The sequence below is a fragment of the Gambusia affinis genome, linkage group LG10 (genome assembly GCF_019740435.1).
Source record: "Gambusia affinis linkage group LG10, SWU_Gaff_1.0, whole genome shotgun sequence".
Taxonomy (NCBI): Eukaryota; Metazoa; Chordata; class Actinopteri; order Cyprinodontiformes; family Poeciliidae; genus Gambusia; species Gambusia affinis.
This window is the reverse complement of record NC_057877.1, coordinates 4,800,844-4,816,840: the sequence shown is the minus strand read 5'-3', so window position 1 is coordinate 4,816,840 and position 15,997 is coordinate 4,800,844. Positions and strand designations below refer to the sequence as shown.

The 15,997-nt window shown below is 43.0% G+C and overlaps 2 protein-coding genes across 3 annotated transcripts in view; one reads left to right on the top strand and one right to left on the bottom strand.

Moving 5' to 3' along the window:
- Window positions 1-4,732, top strand: part of nme7 (NME/NM23 family member 7) — a 22,054-nt gene extending 17,322 nt beyond the window's left edge. For both annotated transcript variants that reach the window (XM_044128834.1, XM_044128833.1), the window contains exons 11-12: window positions 2,374-2,481; window positions 4,586-4,732. In XM_044128834.1, coding sequence (XP_043984769.1) covers window positions 2,374-2,481; window positions 4,586-4,618 — 141 coding nt within the window. In that variant the 3' untranslated portion in view covers window positions 4,619-4,732. The remainder of the gene's footprint in view (window positions 1-2,373; window positions 2,482-4,585) is intronic.
- On the bottom strand, window positions 4,668-15,997 carry atp1b1a (ATPase Na+/K+ transporting subunit beta 1a). Its single transcript, XM_044128838.1, has 6 exons — window positions 15,641-15,997; window positions 10,550-10,678; window positions 9,092-9,247; window positions 8,759-8,943; window positions 6,341-6,424; window positions 4,668-6,246 (listed from the first exon to the last, which is right to left on the bottom strand). Exons 1-6 carry the CDS (start codon window positions 15,732-15,734, stop codon window positions 5,983-5,985), a joined length of 912 nt encoding a protein of 303 aa, XP_043984773.1. The 5' UTR covers window positions 15,735-15,997; the 3' UTR covers window positions 4,668-5,982.

Sequence of the window (15,997 nt, the reverse complement as noted above, 5' to 3'; positions counted from 1 at the left end):
AATTACATTTTCTATTAAAGCCATTATTATGTGATTTCCAGGCACATAGTGCCATTTTGTATCACACTAAAGTAAATTCAGTTATTATAAAAATGTTTTATATATCAAATATGACTTAAAAGAAATTTGACTTTCTAATTTAAAGCTTTGAAATTGGGCCTCTGTTTCTTTAAAAAAAAACCCTGGTCTTTTTGAAACTCCGCCCTCTGGAAGTCATCCCAACACGGCTCTTCTATTATATCATGGCAAAACTCCAGGGATCTTTTTGATGAGGGAATAACATTATAACATGATATGAAGCTCAAAACAAAAGTAGATTTTACATCATTTTGCCCCTTCAGCATGATAAGATGAGATGGAGTTGAAGGCCTTCTTGAAGTTCTACGCTCTGTTGTTGGGATTTATTTTAGTTGTGTGTCAAACTCGAGGCCCAGGGCCAAATTCGGTCTGCCATAACATTTTACGTGGCCCTCTAGACTCTATTGAGCAACAATCTGCAACCACAAGCTTCTCCTTCTCATTGTATTCGACCATGGGCTGTTTTTTTGGGGGGGTTTTTTACATAGTTTTTTCGACAAATAGCATCATTTTACTAACCCCTTGTGTTTCAATAAACATCTTATTGTCTTAGTGCAGTTTAAAACAGAAATTAAAATCAATGTTCTTTTGAAATCACTGCAGGTATTCATCAAAACTAAGAAGTTGTCTGTTTGTGCAGCTCTAAACAAAAGAAGTACTCATCAAACGGAGAGAAGCTCTAATTCTTGGGAATGACGGAAAACTGCTAGAATTGTTGCTAGCAGGGTGGGGATGACCTCCAAAGATCTGCTTCCCAGAGGAGTAAATTGTATTAACAATATTAATATTATAATATCATAATATTAATGTCTCTAGGAACATAGTGGTAAATTGTTCTAGTTTGTTTTAGTTTTTGCTAGATTAGTGTCTTAAAGGAAAAGTAATGCCATCGAGTTAAAATCCATAAAAAGTCGGTTTATGGTGCAGTACTGCTTCTGGCCTCTAGGAGTTTGGACAAGAGCCTTTTCATTGGAATATAGTAAGTGTTAGACAAATGCTGCTCTTTACTAAAAGAACACAGTACTGTCATACCTTCTTAGGTAAACATGTTGCTGCACTTTAAAGGCACAAAATGCTGAGAAATACACGCTTGCTAGCTTGTATTGCTAACAGCAGTTAGCCTGTCAGCGAGCAGCTAACAGGTTTATAAACCTGAAGACCAGGGCAACCTTCTGGTTCAGTGGCTCAGTTTGAGATGGAGGGAGACGGACGCTATGTTAATTTATTAATTCAAGTTGAAAATGAAACACGAAAGAGACACTGGAACGATGACGAGAAAAAAATAAATAAAAGCTGAAATAAAACCAGGTGGTCTGTAGTTGAACTACACCTCCTGAAGTCCTTGAAGCTCCATCTTATCTTTGTTTTTTCCTCTCAACCAGGTTGGATTCCAGAGTATTTTCTTTCCCAGACAGAGTTATGGAGGTTGCAGGAAAATGTTTTCTAAGAGCCAGTCGGACCCTTAACATGGAAAATTTCACATCCCCCTCAGGCTTCTGGGATATTTCCAAACCGTCTTACTACTGGTTGTCCAAGATTATTGTCAAAGATTATTAACAAAGGTTATTGTCCAAGATTTCCACGGACAGGGAGTCAACAGTGTTCTTAGTAAATGAATTATTCACAAGCTGCCCCTCCCTCTTACGGCAGACGCCGTGGGGAGGGTTGCATTTCCTGGAGACGCGCACGGCAACAGAACCCAGCTTTGACCTTGGGAGTGTCTGATGTTGAAAGGAAACAGTCATTTAGACTCAAAAGAAGAAGAAGAAGAAGGGAGAGGAAACCACCTGTGCAGCTGTAGGGCAGATTTGTGATATGCTGATATATGGGAAATGCTTTCAAGTTTCCTAAAGAAATAAGAGAGTTAAATGATTTGTAACGTTCCCGTTTCGTTCAGTCCAGTGTTGTCGCTCGTTATGTGAGCTTGACATAAAACTAAAACGAAAATATCCCCTCTAAGTCACTCTCCCCATGGAGTCCATGAAAGCTTTTCTGCGTGTCAGTGTTTTTTGGGGGGGGGTTTGTTGTTTTGTTTTTTTTTAACTTCTCCTCCAGGATCACATGATCAGCTGCTGAGTAATCACAGTTTTATTAGCGCAGCAAGAGGACAGGATGTTCAGTTTCCAACCTCAGCTGTATCGTCCACGCAGGAGTTTGACGTCTGGACGCCCCGGCTCGTGTGTCACCAGATGCTGCTGCTGCTGCTGCTGAAAGCCTCAGCTGAATGACAATGGGACGGTGTGTCCTTGTGTTCATCAGGAAAGATATAACAATCAGGCTGTTTTCATGCAACAGGAAATCGCACGGCACCTCCGTCCCAACACGCTGCGCGGCCTTTATGGGAAAGACAAAGTGAGGAACGCAGTGCACTGCACAGACCTCCCAGAGGACGGAGTTCTGGAGGTGGGTCTCACACACACACACACACACACACACACACACACACCAAATTACTCCTAACCCTTAAGCTTTATTGGTTTTCCTACATTTTCTCGTGTTATAAAATAACAACCTAATGGTGAAATAAAAGGAGAAACAATGCATTGTTTTCTGATTTTTTATTTTTTTTTCCCCCCACAAATTCCAACCACCTGCCTTCAGAAGTCTCCCAATTTACAACCAGTCGTGAATGAAAAGGTTGCAAAACACTAAACATACCCTAAACACATACCCAGAGGTTCACACAGTGTGTTTTAGACTAGAGGTGCCCCAGTTTTCTTCAACTGACCATGTCTCCCTCCACAAAGGTCTGAAAATCATCCACTGTCCCCTTTTGCTCTCCCATGAGAGTCCTGACCACTAATATGAGTTACAGCAACATTCAGTTTCTGTTTGGGATCAATAAAGTGTCTTTGAACTGAATTTGAATCTGCACATGCTCTGTTAACAACAGCCACACGCTGTTGCCAACTTAGCAACTTTGTCACTATCAAGCTGCTGCAATAAGCAACAAATCCATTAGTCACATGATAAATTAAAACAAGCTGAATCATTTCCATTTAGTGTTTTCCTCTTTTCTCTCTTTCTACTAAAAACTGGAGGATAAAAGTCTTCAGTCTGGGACTTTGGTCTCAATCGGCCCTTTTCTTTTTTTTTTTGTTGAAGGATTGCCAGTATTTTACCTGGTCTCAAAAACAACAATATTATCGTTTATCGCGATAACTTCTGGAACATTTTATCGTCCAGCAAAATTAGTTATTGTGACAGGCCTAGTTGCTTTATTTGACTACTTTTCAGGCAATTAAAAAAAAAAGAGAAAAAAGAATCAGAATCAGCCGGTGATCAGCTGGAAAACTGCAGTCATGTTTCGCGTGAGAGTATTGATTAGTTGTGAAACGCAGAAGCACTCCACACTTTTCTGATTCCATTTTGTAAACAAAAGAAGGGTATCCTTTTTCCTTCTTGTTCACAATTATAAACTACAATTAGGAACTGCCAGCAAAGCACATGGAAGTGTGTGGCCATAGCATGACAAACAGAGGAAGAAGAGGAAAAAAAATGGTGTGTGTGTGTGTGCTGTTGCTAGACTCCTTATGCCACTCCCACACGTTTCCATCAGCGCGACTGTTCTCACCCCCACCAATGAGTCTCGTCATTGTCTGACGGCCCCGTGCATAAGCAGCCACCTTGCATTCGTCCGAGAACAAAGCGCCCTCAACTCTGTGAAGCCGCGTCTTTAGACAAGTCCCATGACTCCGCTCTGTGGGCCGGGGCAACCTCAGATCACGCTGGTTTTGAGGAGAACAAGAGTGGCAGGGGAATTTGAAACAAAACCATTGTTTCGCAGGCAGTGGGTCGGACCAATCGGACGTCATTGTTTCGGGAGAACTCCTGATCTGTAACCCAGGACAAACGCTTCCTTGTTAAACATTAGCCTGTGGCCAACTGGGCTGCCGTTTTTCCCAAGACTGGAAACGGAGTGACCAAGAAAGGGCCTGTGCAGAGGAGAGGGGCTGAGTGTGACTGCGTGTGATGTCAGACACCTGGGTTCCACATAAATCAGATAAATAATAGATGAATTCAGAAAATACTGTGATACATTTCCTTTAAAGCTGCACTGCAAAAGCACAAAGTCCTTTATTTATGTTTTTCCCTTTTCCCTCTTCTTTCACTTCAGTTTTTGATTTTCCAATTCAAAGCTGTGTACTTACTAGCTTGTGTGGGAATGCTGCAGGAAAATGTCTAAATAATAATGAAAAAACATGGACGCACACTGATTCTATGTCTATTTTTTTATTGTTATTATTGATACGTTTGTTTGAGCATCAGGGTTGGCGGGAATGAAACTCAGGAGATTTTCAGGATCTGTGAGGAAATCAGTTAAAAGTCCTTTGTGTCGTAACGCCGGCGGATCAGCTTTACTTCTTGGGCCTCTTGTGATGTCATCAGTGCGAAGCAGAACAAGCTGTTTTCTTCTGTGCTTTTGAAGAACTCCCTTTTATTCTAATTTTTTTTTTTCTTTACATTTGTTGGTGAAAATAAGAGTAACTTGGAATATCTTCTCCAGGTGCAATATTTCTTCAGGATTTTGGACGGATGAAGGAAAGGAGGAAACACGCTTCATTCACCACACACCACAAGGACTTCACTGTTGTCTCAATTTTCCGTTTATTGTTTCAGCCTTATGCAGATTAAATAAAGTGACAAGATCAGACTCCTGATGTGTGTTTTTGATCTCAAACATTGAATTAAGTATTGTTTTGTTTTTGTTTCACACCCACTACAACATCTTTATTACACATGATACTGCATTGCCTCTGATTTTCTCGAACATTTTAGACCAGCGACTTTGGTATTGGATTCATAAACATCACACGTTGAAAAAAGGAAAAAAAAAAAAAAAAAAACTGAAAAGAAAAAAATGTACAACTGCATAAATATAAAATTCTTCCATTATGAAAATGGCTAAAAACATTCAATAGTAAGTTACATCACGGAACGTGACGTCTCCAGCAAAGCAGATTTCAAAAGCACTGAGTTGCCACGGTTTCCATGGAGGTGACAGTCTTCTTAGGCTGGACCCACAAAGCTTTTACACTATTAAGAATGAACTGATGTTAAGAGCATCAAACAGAACTATCGTCTAAAAGCACCTAAATGTGTAGCGGAGGAGGAAAAAGAAAAAAGAAAAAAAAAGTGAGCAAACATATTCTACGGCGAACTTGAATAAGGAAATGCATCAAAACAAAACACAAAAAAAAAAAAAAAAAGATGGAGCGCAGTCATCTTTTCTCAACACATGGGTCTTCAAGGTTCAGAGTACCATGCTAGTATTTCAGTTAGTCTGAGCACATTGACAAACACTCCACGCACTCACATAAACTACAGACGCCTGCACGGACACGAGCAAGCGAGCGAGCCCACATGCACGCACGCGCACACACACACATGTGCGCACACACACCTTGGACCACTAAAGCGGACATAAGACAGAGGAGATCACGACGGGGCTAGCCTACAACCTCTGGACACTTCAAAAATATATAGAGACCACGTGAGGATGAAACACCATGGGGGGAACAGAGACGCAACTCGCTACACATCAGTAGTGAAACTGCAGTTTTACAGTAATCAATGAACATCCCATGGCTCGAGGATTATTTCTTTTTTTTTCTCTTTTTTTTTTTACCCCTCCCCCCCCCATTTACAGTAGAATAAATATTTGCTATTGCTACCTCTTTTTTTTTTCACTTTTTTGCGTATTTTACATTCTAACTGGACAGAAAACACGAGAAAAGCTAGTGTAAAGCACACGGATTAAGTGTAGGTCCTGTAAATAATGAATGTTCAAAGACTAGTGGTGGTTGTTTTTTTTGTTTTGTTTTGTTTTTTTTCTTAATCTGAACTCTTGAATATCTTTCTACGGTGTTTTTTTTTGTTTTTGTGCGCTCATCGTGCCTGGGGTCACAAGTTCACGGTGAACTTAACGTCAAAGCGTCCCTGATAGCGGTCCTTCTCGCTGTAGTCGATGTTGTCGCCGTAAACTTTGCACTCGATGCGGAGCTCCTCCTTCAAGGTGAGGTTGGTGAAGTGGATGGCCACCAGAGGCTGCAGGTAAGTGGGGTGCAGCCGCTTGCCGTAGTACGGGTAGTACTGGAGGGGGAAACCGGCGATCCCACCGAACCCGAAGTACTTGATCTCTCCGATCTTGCCTTCGTCTTCTTCCCTCTGTGGGAGGGAATCACTGAGTTAGCACTAACCAACAAGCAGGGAAGCCCTTGGTTCTGCAAACCAACAGAAGTAGTGAAATACACAGACTTACTTTGTTCTTGCAGTGAATGGGGATGAAGTTTTCAAAGGTTTTCCCTTTCAGAGCATCCGGAAGGGTGTTGTTGTTGGTAGGAGGCTAAAGACAGAGAGCAGAATTCCACACTGACGGTTTTTGTCACAAAAGTAAAAATTCAGTCTAGGGCCGGACAACATCAGGAACAGATAAGCATTTTGTATCAGTCAATATCAATAATTATTGATTAGTGTTTAGTTTTAGATATCTGAAATACTCCCAAACTGAGGGTGTGACCTTTTCTGTTTTAACTACAGATTTCACTTTTTTTTAAATAGATTTTTTTAGGCAGTTATGGTAGTGAAATCCTAAACTGCTGCTCAACAGGTTGTTGCTAGGTAACAAGAGAGCGAGTTAGTCAGCTGATACCTTAGCTACAAGAGGCTGAACAGCTAAAGCCTTTCGTCCGCCTACATCCCCCAGAATGCTGTGCGGTTCTGCCTCGGAGTCCAGTGATATTATTGACCATTCTATCAGACTTATTATTTATTATTGATATTGAGCATGTGTCTACGGTGAGAAGTATTGTTATTGGCTCATTTGTTCAGCCTATTAAAAACTAGTTGATGCACAATAATCAAACTCATCCTACAGAAGTCTTCAATTCTACCAGCCGTCGCGTGATGCAATAGGAAACAGGAAACATGCCAGCTACAGGGCTGACCTGCAGCTTCCGTGCACTCATAGGATGTATGTGTGACACCTGTAACTTTAATGTTTCATGTTGCCGGGCTTCCCCTTTAGGCGAAAGCATGTTTCTGTCAGCCGCCTGAATCAAAATCAGAACCGCGCTGCGTGGAAAACTCACCAACATCCCCACAGCCGCGTCAAACAATCGCCCAGGTGCTGTTGGCGCATTGTTACACGTTATTCAGCGCCCGCCGGTTTTACATCCAGGTTTTGAATCCGAGACGCTACACTTATAAACATAAATTAATCATGTGCATGATAATGCTCCAAAATGTTCATTTGAGCAGGTTTACATACATTTATGCTCAGGAAACACACATGAAAGAAAGACTGGACAACGAATCGAAAATATTTATCGCCACTGACACCTGATCAATGTCTACAGGTAATACGTCTGAGAGAGTTTTCAATCATTTCACTGGACCGCACAGCATTCTGGGGGATACAGCTGCTCAACCTCTCACAACCAGCAAAGGGAGGTTGGTGGCATCGCTCTCTGGTTACCTAGCAACAACCTGTTAAGTAAGCAGCAGTTGCAGGTTTTTGCCACCGAGCCTCAAACTGCATGGAGTGAAAACTGGATAAAACTAGAAGGGTTCAAGCCGCCGGTTTGTCAGTATTTCAGACATTAAACACAAAAAGCCGAGTCAACACTTATCGATATCGACTGATATGAAACCCTCACATCGTGATACTTTTCTCAGCCGTATCGTCTAGCAGAATGTTGACAACACTGTTAGCTAGCTAAAAGAATCAAATTAGTGTTCATAATGCTGGGTTTCATATCATGACACACCAAACTGCTCCTGTGCTTTACTGGTTAACTGGGATGCCAGACAGGGTCAGCTTTTTATCCGCCGACTGTATGGAGACAGGCAAGTTGCCTCTCCCCCGCCTGTTTCTGTGCACTGCTGCCCAACTGACTGAATGACCTTCAGTGTCTAATAAGAAAAACAAATCTTGGTGTTTGGAAATATTTTAGGTTACAAAATCGCTCCTGAAGCAAAGATCAAACCCATCTGCAGATCTACACCAATCAAAGCCAGGAGGGGAGGCTCTTAGCGCTGTCAAACATCCTTGTGTACACGCCGCTCCTACTCTCCCTTTTCTCCTTTCTGTCTGCTACGCTACTGCTAGTTCCCCACAATGGAGCCTTTGATGAATGCTAAGGCTAGTTAGCATAGCCACCAATAACTGCAGATAAACACTTTTGCCTGGAATGGCAAGTTGTTTGTCCACCGTTAGCACAGTAAGCAGCAGGTACATGAGGTTGATTAACAGCTCCAAGACCCTCGCCCTTTTGCTAATTGGTTGTTTCTGACATACTGCAGCTTTAAATAAACAAGGAATCGGCAGATCACACCTAATTGAGAAATGGAAATTGAAGAGCCTGACTGGCTTTTTGTTTGAGATTTTGGTGTAAATGCCTCGATGACTCTGAGAATCTAGCATCATTGTGTCAGTCTGCTGCGGCGTTAGCAGTGAACTGTGCTAAGAATGAAGGACCTTTGGAGTGTTGTGGAAAGCTTCTCTTGCATTTTTAGGAAGCTTGTTTGACCGGGATACAAACCAGCAGCAGATAGGACGTCTGAAGCTGAAGGAGAAACTCACAGAGTAGCTGACTTTGAATACCGTAACCTGCGGTCTGGTTTTAATCTTTTAAAGGAAACCCGACTGAACCAGCAGCTCCATGCACGGGACACACACCTTTGGTCTGAAATTGACGATCCTGTTGAGCTTGACGATGAGGCACGGCTTTCCCTCACGGAAGCCGAAACTGTCGTCGGATTCCCCGGAGCAGCTTCCAAGATAGCTTCTGGTGAAACGGCAACTTTTCCTCACTCCATGATCTTCCTCGAGTTTGCCACGCTCTATGTAAGTCGTGGGGGTGTCTGCAAATAGCGAATCAAAACACACACATTAAAAAACAATCAAAAACATCCAGAATTTAACGTGTTTGATGTGAGAAAATGCCAAATCTCCATAGCTAATTGTCACACGCCAGTCAGTAATCAAATGTGACGACTCCTGGATACTTGCCACCGCAATCTTCATAATTCAGATCGCTGTCCTGCTTCTCTTGGTCGTATGCGGTGAGGAACGCCTTCATGCTCTTGATGTACTTCTCGTACGAGGACGGGTCGCTCATCTTGAAAGAGATTTCAGATTTCTCGGAGCGGGGCGTGTGTGACAGACCTGAGGAACATCAAAAAGTTTGGGTAAGAAGAAGGAAATCAGTGAAAATTATAACCAATATGTAAAAAAAAAAAAAAACACAATAAAAAGAACAAAACAAAACCACTACAGATTAATGATTGGTGGGAGGGTGGAGAGGGGAAACAAAGCCGTAGCAAGGTTCTGCTCTTTATCTTAAGACAATGTAGGGTCTTGGGGATGGTCTCTGGCAGCTCCTGGGAGTGGGAATTTTCCACAGACCTCGCGCACAAAAGCTCCCAAGTGAAGGCGTGGCACCGGGGCAGAGTGAGATGGGCTCTAACGGCAATCCAAGACATAACTTTCATTAACCTTTCCTCTTTGTTTTCTTTTTTTTTTTTTTTTTTTTTACCGCTGGGTGGATTTATGCGTCACCATATACTTAAGCAAGAGGCCGGGCGAGAGAGAAGAGTGTCAGAATCTCACTAGTGAAAAGTTCACCAGTCCCCTGCCCCCACCCATCCACTCTCACGTGTGGCGCTCTCTCTCTCTCTCTCTCTCTCTCACAATGGAAACTTTTAGCTCCGGAGTGGGAGGCGGGTTGAGCTCAAGAACAGAAAAAAAAAAATTAGAGTCATTCTGCTTTCTTGTTCGTTCCTCTAGTGGAAACTTGCTTCAGCTCACCGTCAGGCCAACACTTTCTGCCAGGCTTCTGCTGATCTCGTCGATTGTCGGTGGTTTGAGAGCGGCAGGAAAACGGAGCCGGCCGTCTACAATGGCTGCTAAAAATACCGCAGAGGCTGAAGCATGTGCTGCGCACACAAGTGCTGGCGCAACATGATGGGGTGGAGGTGTGGGGGGAACAGAGAGAGGGGTGGGGAGGCTTGGCACCTATGAAAACAACTTAGAAAAAAGAAAAACGCTCTCTAAGCTTGCAGGAGATTTCTAAATGCTTCTATTGCAACGGCAGCGTTCGAATTTTAAACACCTTCTCCCCCCCACCCCCGGTCTCCTTGGATACAAGCCCATTCAGGGATGAGAAATGGCATTATTTTTCCTCTAAACAAAACAATGTTCAACAAGCTCGCCGTGTCAAAAGCAGGCTGCTGTGACTCATAATCCCAAATCGTTTCAGTTCCCCCGCAGCCTGAGGGGGGAACCATTGACTGGCTGGGAGAGAGTGAAGGACAAAATGGCTGAGCCTGTTCGAGGTCAGAAAGACTCCGGATACAGTAGCTGCTCAAAAGCACACCTAAACCGTCCGACCGCGCCGCCGTTTGGCGACGGGCGAATCGCTCGGCAGGAAGGATGGTCGGGAGGGGGGAAAAAAGTTCCCGGTTTTACCTGGCGGAGCCACTCTGTCCTGGTAGGTGGGCTTGAACTCGTGTATCGTCAGCAGCAGAGCCTGAATGGTCCCGATGAAGATCGCGGCCAAGCATCCGTAGAAAATCACGTAGAACAGGAAGATTTTAACTGGAGAGAGAAACAGGTGGAAAGAGGGCCGACGGTTAGAGAAGCACCAGTCACATCAGATGCTGAAAAAGCTTCAGGTTTTTTTTTTCTAATTGAAAAAACAACAATTTCCCAAACTTACAGGTCTGAGTCTGACTTCTGTTTGTACTCTGATGCCCTTTTTGGAGCTGAATTAAAGCTGCAGAAGTTAAACCTAGATGCTGTGATACAATAATGTGTATAAGTTTCTTCATATCCTGTTGGAATAAGAACTACTTACTTTTTGAGATATTTTCATTTTAGGTCTTATAGTCCTTAGGGAGAAATAAAAACATGTCGTTTAACTGCGCCATGTTAGGAAAACATGCAAACATTTTTTTTTTCCTCGCCACCATTACTGAATCTATAACCAAGAGTAGTGAAGGTTATTACAACTGGCCAAATTAATATACTTTTGGCATGTAAATTAATGAAAACATGGCTTTAAAAAGTGCAATAGGCAAACATTGGCATCACACATTGCAACAGGCATCGGACATTATTAAGCCTGTCACGATAAATCAATTAATCGCACGATAAATTCAAGTGAAAGCGATAGTTTTCATTTGAACAACAATATTATCGCTTATCGCAATCATTTCTGGGACAAAATTGTCATCCAGTAAAATCTGTTATTGTGACAGGGCCTAGTTGTTATGACAAATATAATTCTGATTTGATATATTGTGCAAGTGCAGTCAACAGCCACTTCATTAATCCGGACTGTAGCTCTTAAAACTCTTTGTTGTTTTATGGACTTAGCGAAGCATTGAACAGCTGAAGCTCCTCAGACTTTTCCTTTTTCTTTCCCCTTTAAATAAGCTCAGCCTAGCGTGGAGTTTGAGAAATAACACACATTTAATAAGCTAAAACTCATTCCAAAGTTGGCGGTGAAAGGAGTCTCTCCACACTTCCAGCCCGATTCAAACGTTACTCCAATTACGTAACGGCTGCAGGGTCGCGCTTCCAGTGCGACGGGTAGAATCACCGCTCGCTCTCATGTGGACACCCCCGTCCACCGTCTTTTACCCCACCCCCAACGTGTCGCTTCCAACAGGTTCCTGGGTAAAACAACGCTGTCCTTATCTCAATAAACAAAGAGCTCCTTTATTTATGTCCCTGTAGTGGACTGAATGTTATTAGCTTTCCTTGTTGGCAGAGTTTCATTAAGGTTCATTGATGGGGGGGTGTGAGGGGGACAACTTACATTACTGCTACAGTGTGCAGCCGCTGCTTGGATGGAGTCTTTTTGTTCAATCACCCCTGTAACAGTTCAGTTTATCTTGCTTGGTAGCTAAAACTGTCAAGTCTCAACAGAACCGCTGATCAAACGTTGTTGTGTCTTTAAAGCAATGCTTAGAAAAGGTCAGCTTGTTGTGTTGCCTAAACTTGACCTTGTCAAGATGTGAAAAAACCCCAAAAACCCAGGACACTCTACACCGTTGCACTCTCTGTACCAGAGTTCACGTTGTTTCCTCTTCCTCACTTGTGCCTTCTGAAACTCTTCCCTCCACTTCCAGGTTCTCGTCCACATCAACTGGTTTGGCGAGTTAACGGCCTCCACCTCTTGAACAATAATCTCTTGCAAACAGACAGCGGGGGAATGAGCGGACTCACTGGGCCCTTCCCCGCTCAAGCTCTCTGCTTGGCTCCGATATTCTTCCCGCACGTGTTTGAACGCAACAGGCCGACAAGTTTTTGAGCGACACAATCTCATAAGAAGCGCTCTTGAGTTGGGAATGGGTTAAAAAGAAAGGAAAAAAACACAAAAAACAAGGAGGTAGTGGGTACAAAACGCCTCTAGATAGAAGTTGAACTTGTCGTTGGCGCGGTGATGCACCTGTCAGGAAGTCACTGTAGACATGCTGACATGCAACGCACGTGGAGGATGGCAGTTATTTCTCTCTCCAACACTGTGCCACTCGCTGCCTGTTGTCAAAAAGGTGAAGGGAATTTGCAAAAATAAATGTTTTTCTCTTCATGTTTTCAAGCAAGCCAGCCAATCAGACCTCACCAGGTCAACTTTTGTTTACTTTCCAAAAAAACAAAACTAACAAAAAAAAACAACACAAATTTGCAGTCATCCAAACATGAATATGTTCATATAAAATTAGTGAAGCCGCCAATAGCTCTTGGCCTAACTAATTGATACTGAGTTCCAGTGGTCTTAAGAGGTCTGAGACGCAGATCACATGTTTGCTTTTAAGGACTGAGGAGCATTTAAAAAAACCATGATGTGCTGTAGGACTGTGATAGAGGTAACAGCTTAGAATCCAACAAGAAAATGAAGTAAACAAAGCAGAATCAATGTTTCTACAGCAAGGAAGCTGTAGATACATTGATGTATCAATGTATCTACATTGATACATCAATGTATCTCATGTATCAACATGAGATACATTAATGTAGTGGAAGTTGTTAGTTTAGATGCATTTAATGTAAGGGGGAGAAAAAACTTGGGGTTTTGCAGCATTGGACGGTCATGAATGAGAGCCGATCGTGGAATTTGTCCGATTCCGATCTGTTGCATTTCTGGCCTTGTACCCATGAATTCAACGAATGAAGGAACCGGTTTTGAACAGTTGTCTATTCATTAATTCTATTACCGTAATTAAATTTTGCCACAGCAACATTATTAAATAAAACAAAAGTCACCCTTTTCACCAAGTCGAGCCCCGCTTTGGTGCAAGTTCCGTCTCTGCCTTCTTCCATTTTATGCCTGTAAGCAACTCATTTTGTTCCCACAAACTTTAACCATTCTCTATCTATCAGTAATTTCAAAAATACAGTCATCATCCTAAAATGTTCTAACTTTAACTTAAATTTCAGCATACTTTACAAAGCTTTTATATTCCATGCAATTTGCATTTATTACGGTTCTGATCCAGTAATATAACTCTATATTAATACAACTCTAGGCAGTCTGCTGCTGGTGAGTAATGTTTATTGGAATCACATAATCAAATTTCCGTTCAAGCTAAGTTAATTGTGGAAAATAGCGTTAAATCATCGACTGTCAAACATCCAAGAGGCGGATGCGAATCAAGCTCCAACTGTGAAATGAAACATCCTGTGTAAAATACTAATAATAGTTTAAAGAAAAAATAATAATAATAATACAAAATTGTTCTTATGGCTTTTGTTTTACGTGATTCCAGGTAAGTGGGTTTCAAAACAACGCCAAACAAACCGGAAAATGCAATATTCTGAGAAGCGGAGTGTGGGCAGAGGGGAGTCTGGTTGACAGGCAGAGTTTGAATGGAGAGCCCCTCCCCCCACCGGCCTGCTGCAGCGTGTTGTCCTGTGCAGGGACCGTCCCCGCTGATCTCTCTCCATGTTTGATAAAGCTCAGAAAAGTATTCGGGCTACTGAAACTACAGCCGATTTAGACATACGTGTTTATCTAGGGACGAAATAACGGGCCTCTTTCAGACTGTCACCTACCGCTCGTTGTAGTTCACGTGCTGAAAACACAAACAAACTCTTAGCCGGAAATATGTGAGGGCAGTTCAAAAGGCGGGCCGTAGTTCCTCTCGGCTACTGAAGGACGCCACAGATAAACCTGTTGCTTTCAGTGGACACTTTTAGCTAATGGGGCGTCACTTCCCCCCCCTCCACAACAAACACAGGACAGACTCTCGCTAAGCCTAACTGCGGGCATGGTAACATTAGCTCTGTAGTGACACGAGCTGATTGAAATCTGCGCAGAAAAGTAGCTCCCAAGAGTTCGCCATTAGGCAGCACGCGCCAGCTAAGACGAGCAGTTGTAGGTGGTACGTCTACAACTTGCTCCCCCCCACCTCAAAGAATGAGACTTGTGCACCTCCAGCTATCATTAAGCTCTCAGTAACGAGCGAACTAAACTTGCGGAAAGCGTGCCAACCAGCGTCTCGCGTCTTTGAAAAGGGGGAATAAATAAATAAATAGCTGGGAGAGACAGGCAGACAGAGGGGCGGCCCATGAGACATGTGAGTCGTGATCGGCTCTCTAGCACAGCACCGTGTTCCCAAACGGTGAGACTCGCGCCGGAGCCGAATAATAAAAAAAGGGAAAAGCTGATCATTTCTAATTGGTAAAACGGTTTAGCAACAGTAATTAGGACTGTGTAACGACTGTGGGTTATCCTATCAAATCATCCCCCAGATCTGCCCGCATTAGCCAAGCTCCCACATCCGTCTTAAAGTATTGAAAACAGCGCTAAAACGATTATCAAGAGTTTGATTCAATAATCCGGGGGTATGAGAGAAAGATGGGGCCTAGCAAAATTAGCCATCCGCTTTATTACTGTATAAATGTCCTCTGTTTCCGCTTGCTTCTCCTTGGTGGAAAAAACCCATTAAAACCGTGGAGGAAATCACAAACATTTAAGCCAAACTCGTTTAGTGGACGGTCCTGGCCCACAACAATCTGTCCTTCAAGATGACCTTTTTCTAAAGGGCAATAATTGACTGGCACGACATGGGCTACGCCTATGGTAATCATTGTCTATTACAATGTATTGTCAGTTAACCATATCTGAATCCAGATAAATAATTAAGCCATCATCGCAGAGATGTCATTCAGTTTAAGCGAAAGTTCATTGGTTTATCGAGCTTATTAATCAGCTTATATTTTTCACTACTCTTAATCCGGGCCAAACTCTTCGAAGGAAACCCGGATTTGTGTTTGGTGGCTGGAGTTACAGATGAGCTTGTCACGGATTTAGCAGACAAACTTCTTCCCCACAGTCTGCACTGAAACCGAAGTCACGACTCGGCGTGTCAGAGCCACTGTGCTCTAACAGGTGCTGACTGTCTGCAGAGTCAGGAAATGAGGAGAAGAAGAAAAAATGGTTTCCACTCTCCCTTGAAACAACCTTAGGACTATCATCCTTCGCGACAGACGTCTGACGAGAACTGGCTCAGTTCAATGAAGGGAGGAGGAAAAAAAAAATGGAGTACTTACACCAACTGCCCCCTGTTCGTCCTAGAAACTCTCTCTTCTCTGAATTCCATATAAATTTCCTCCATCCGCCGTCGCTCTCCTTTTTCCCAGCCATGTTACCTCCACAGAAATATCCCCCCGGTTAACGTTCTGTAAAGGTTTCACCGGAGTTTTAAAAAGCTGCGACTGTTAACTGTCCTTCACAGGAAACACGAAAGGACAGTTTCGTACCCGACTCCTCCAATTGTACCACTCACAATTTATTTCACGGGGAGCAGCTCCGCCTGCAAACTCCTGTAATAAGTTACCATCGAGGAGGGAGGGCTCAGCTCAGCAAATCACAACCCTTCGCTGCGTTTTGCGTAAGAAGCGAACCGA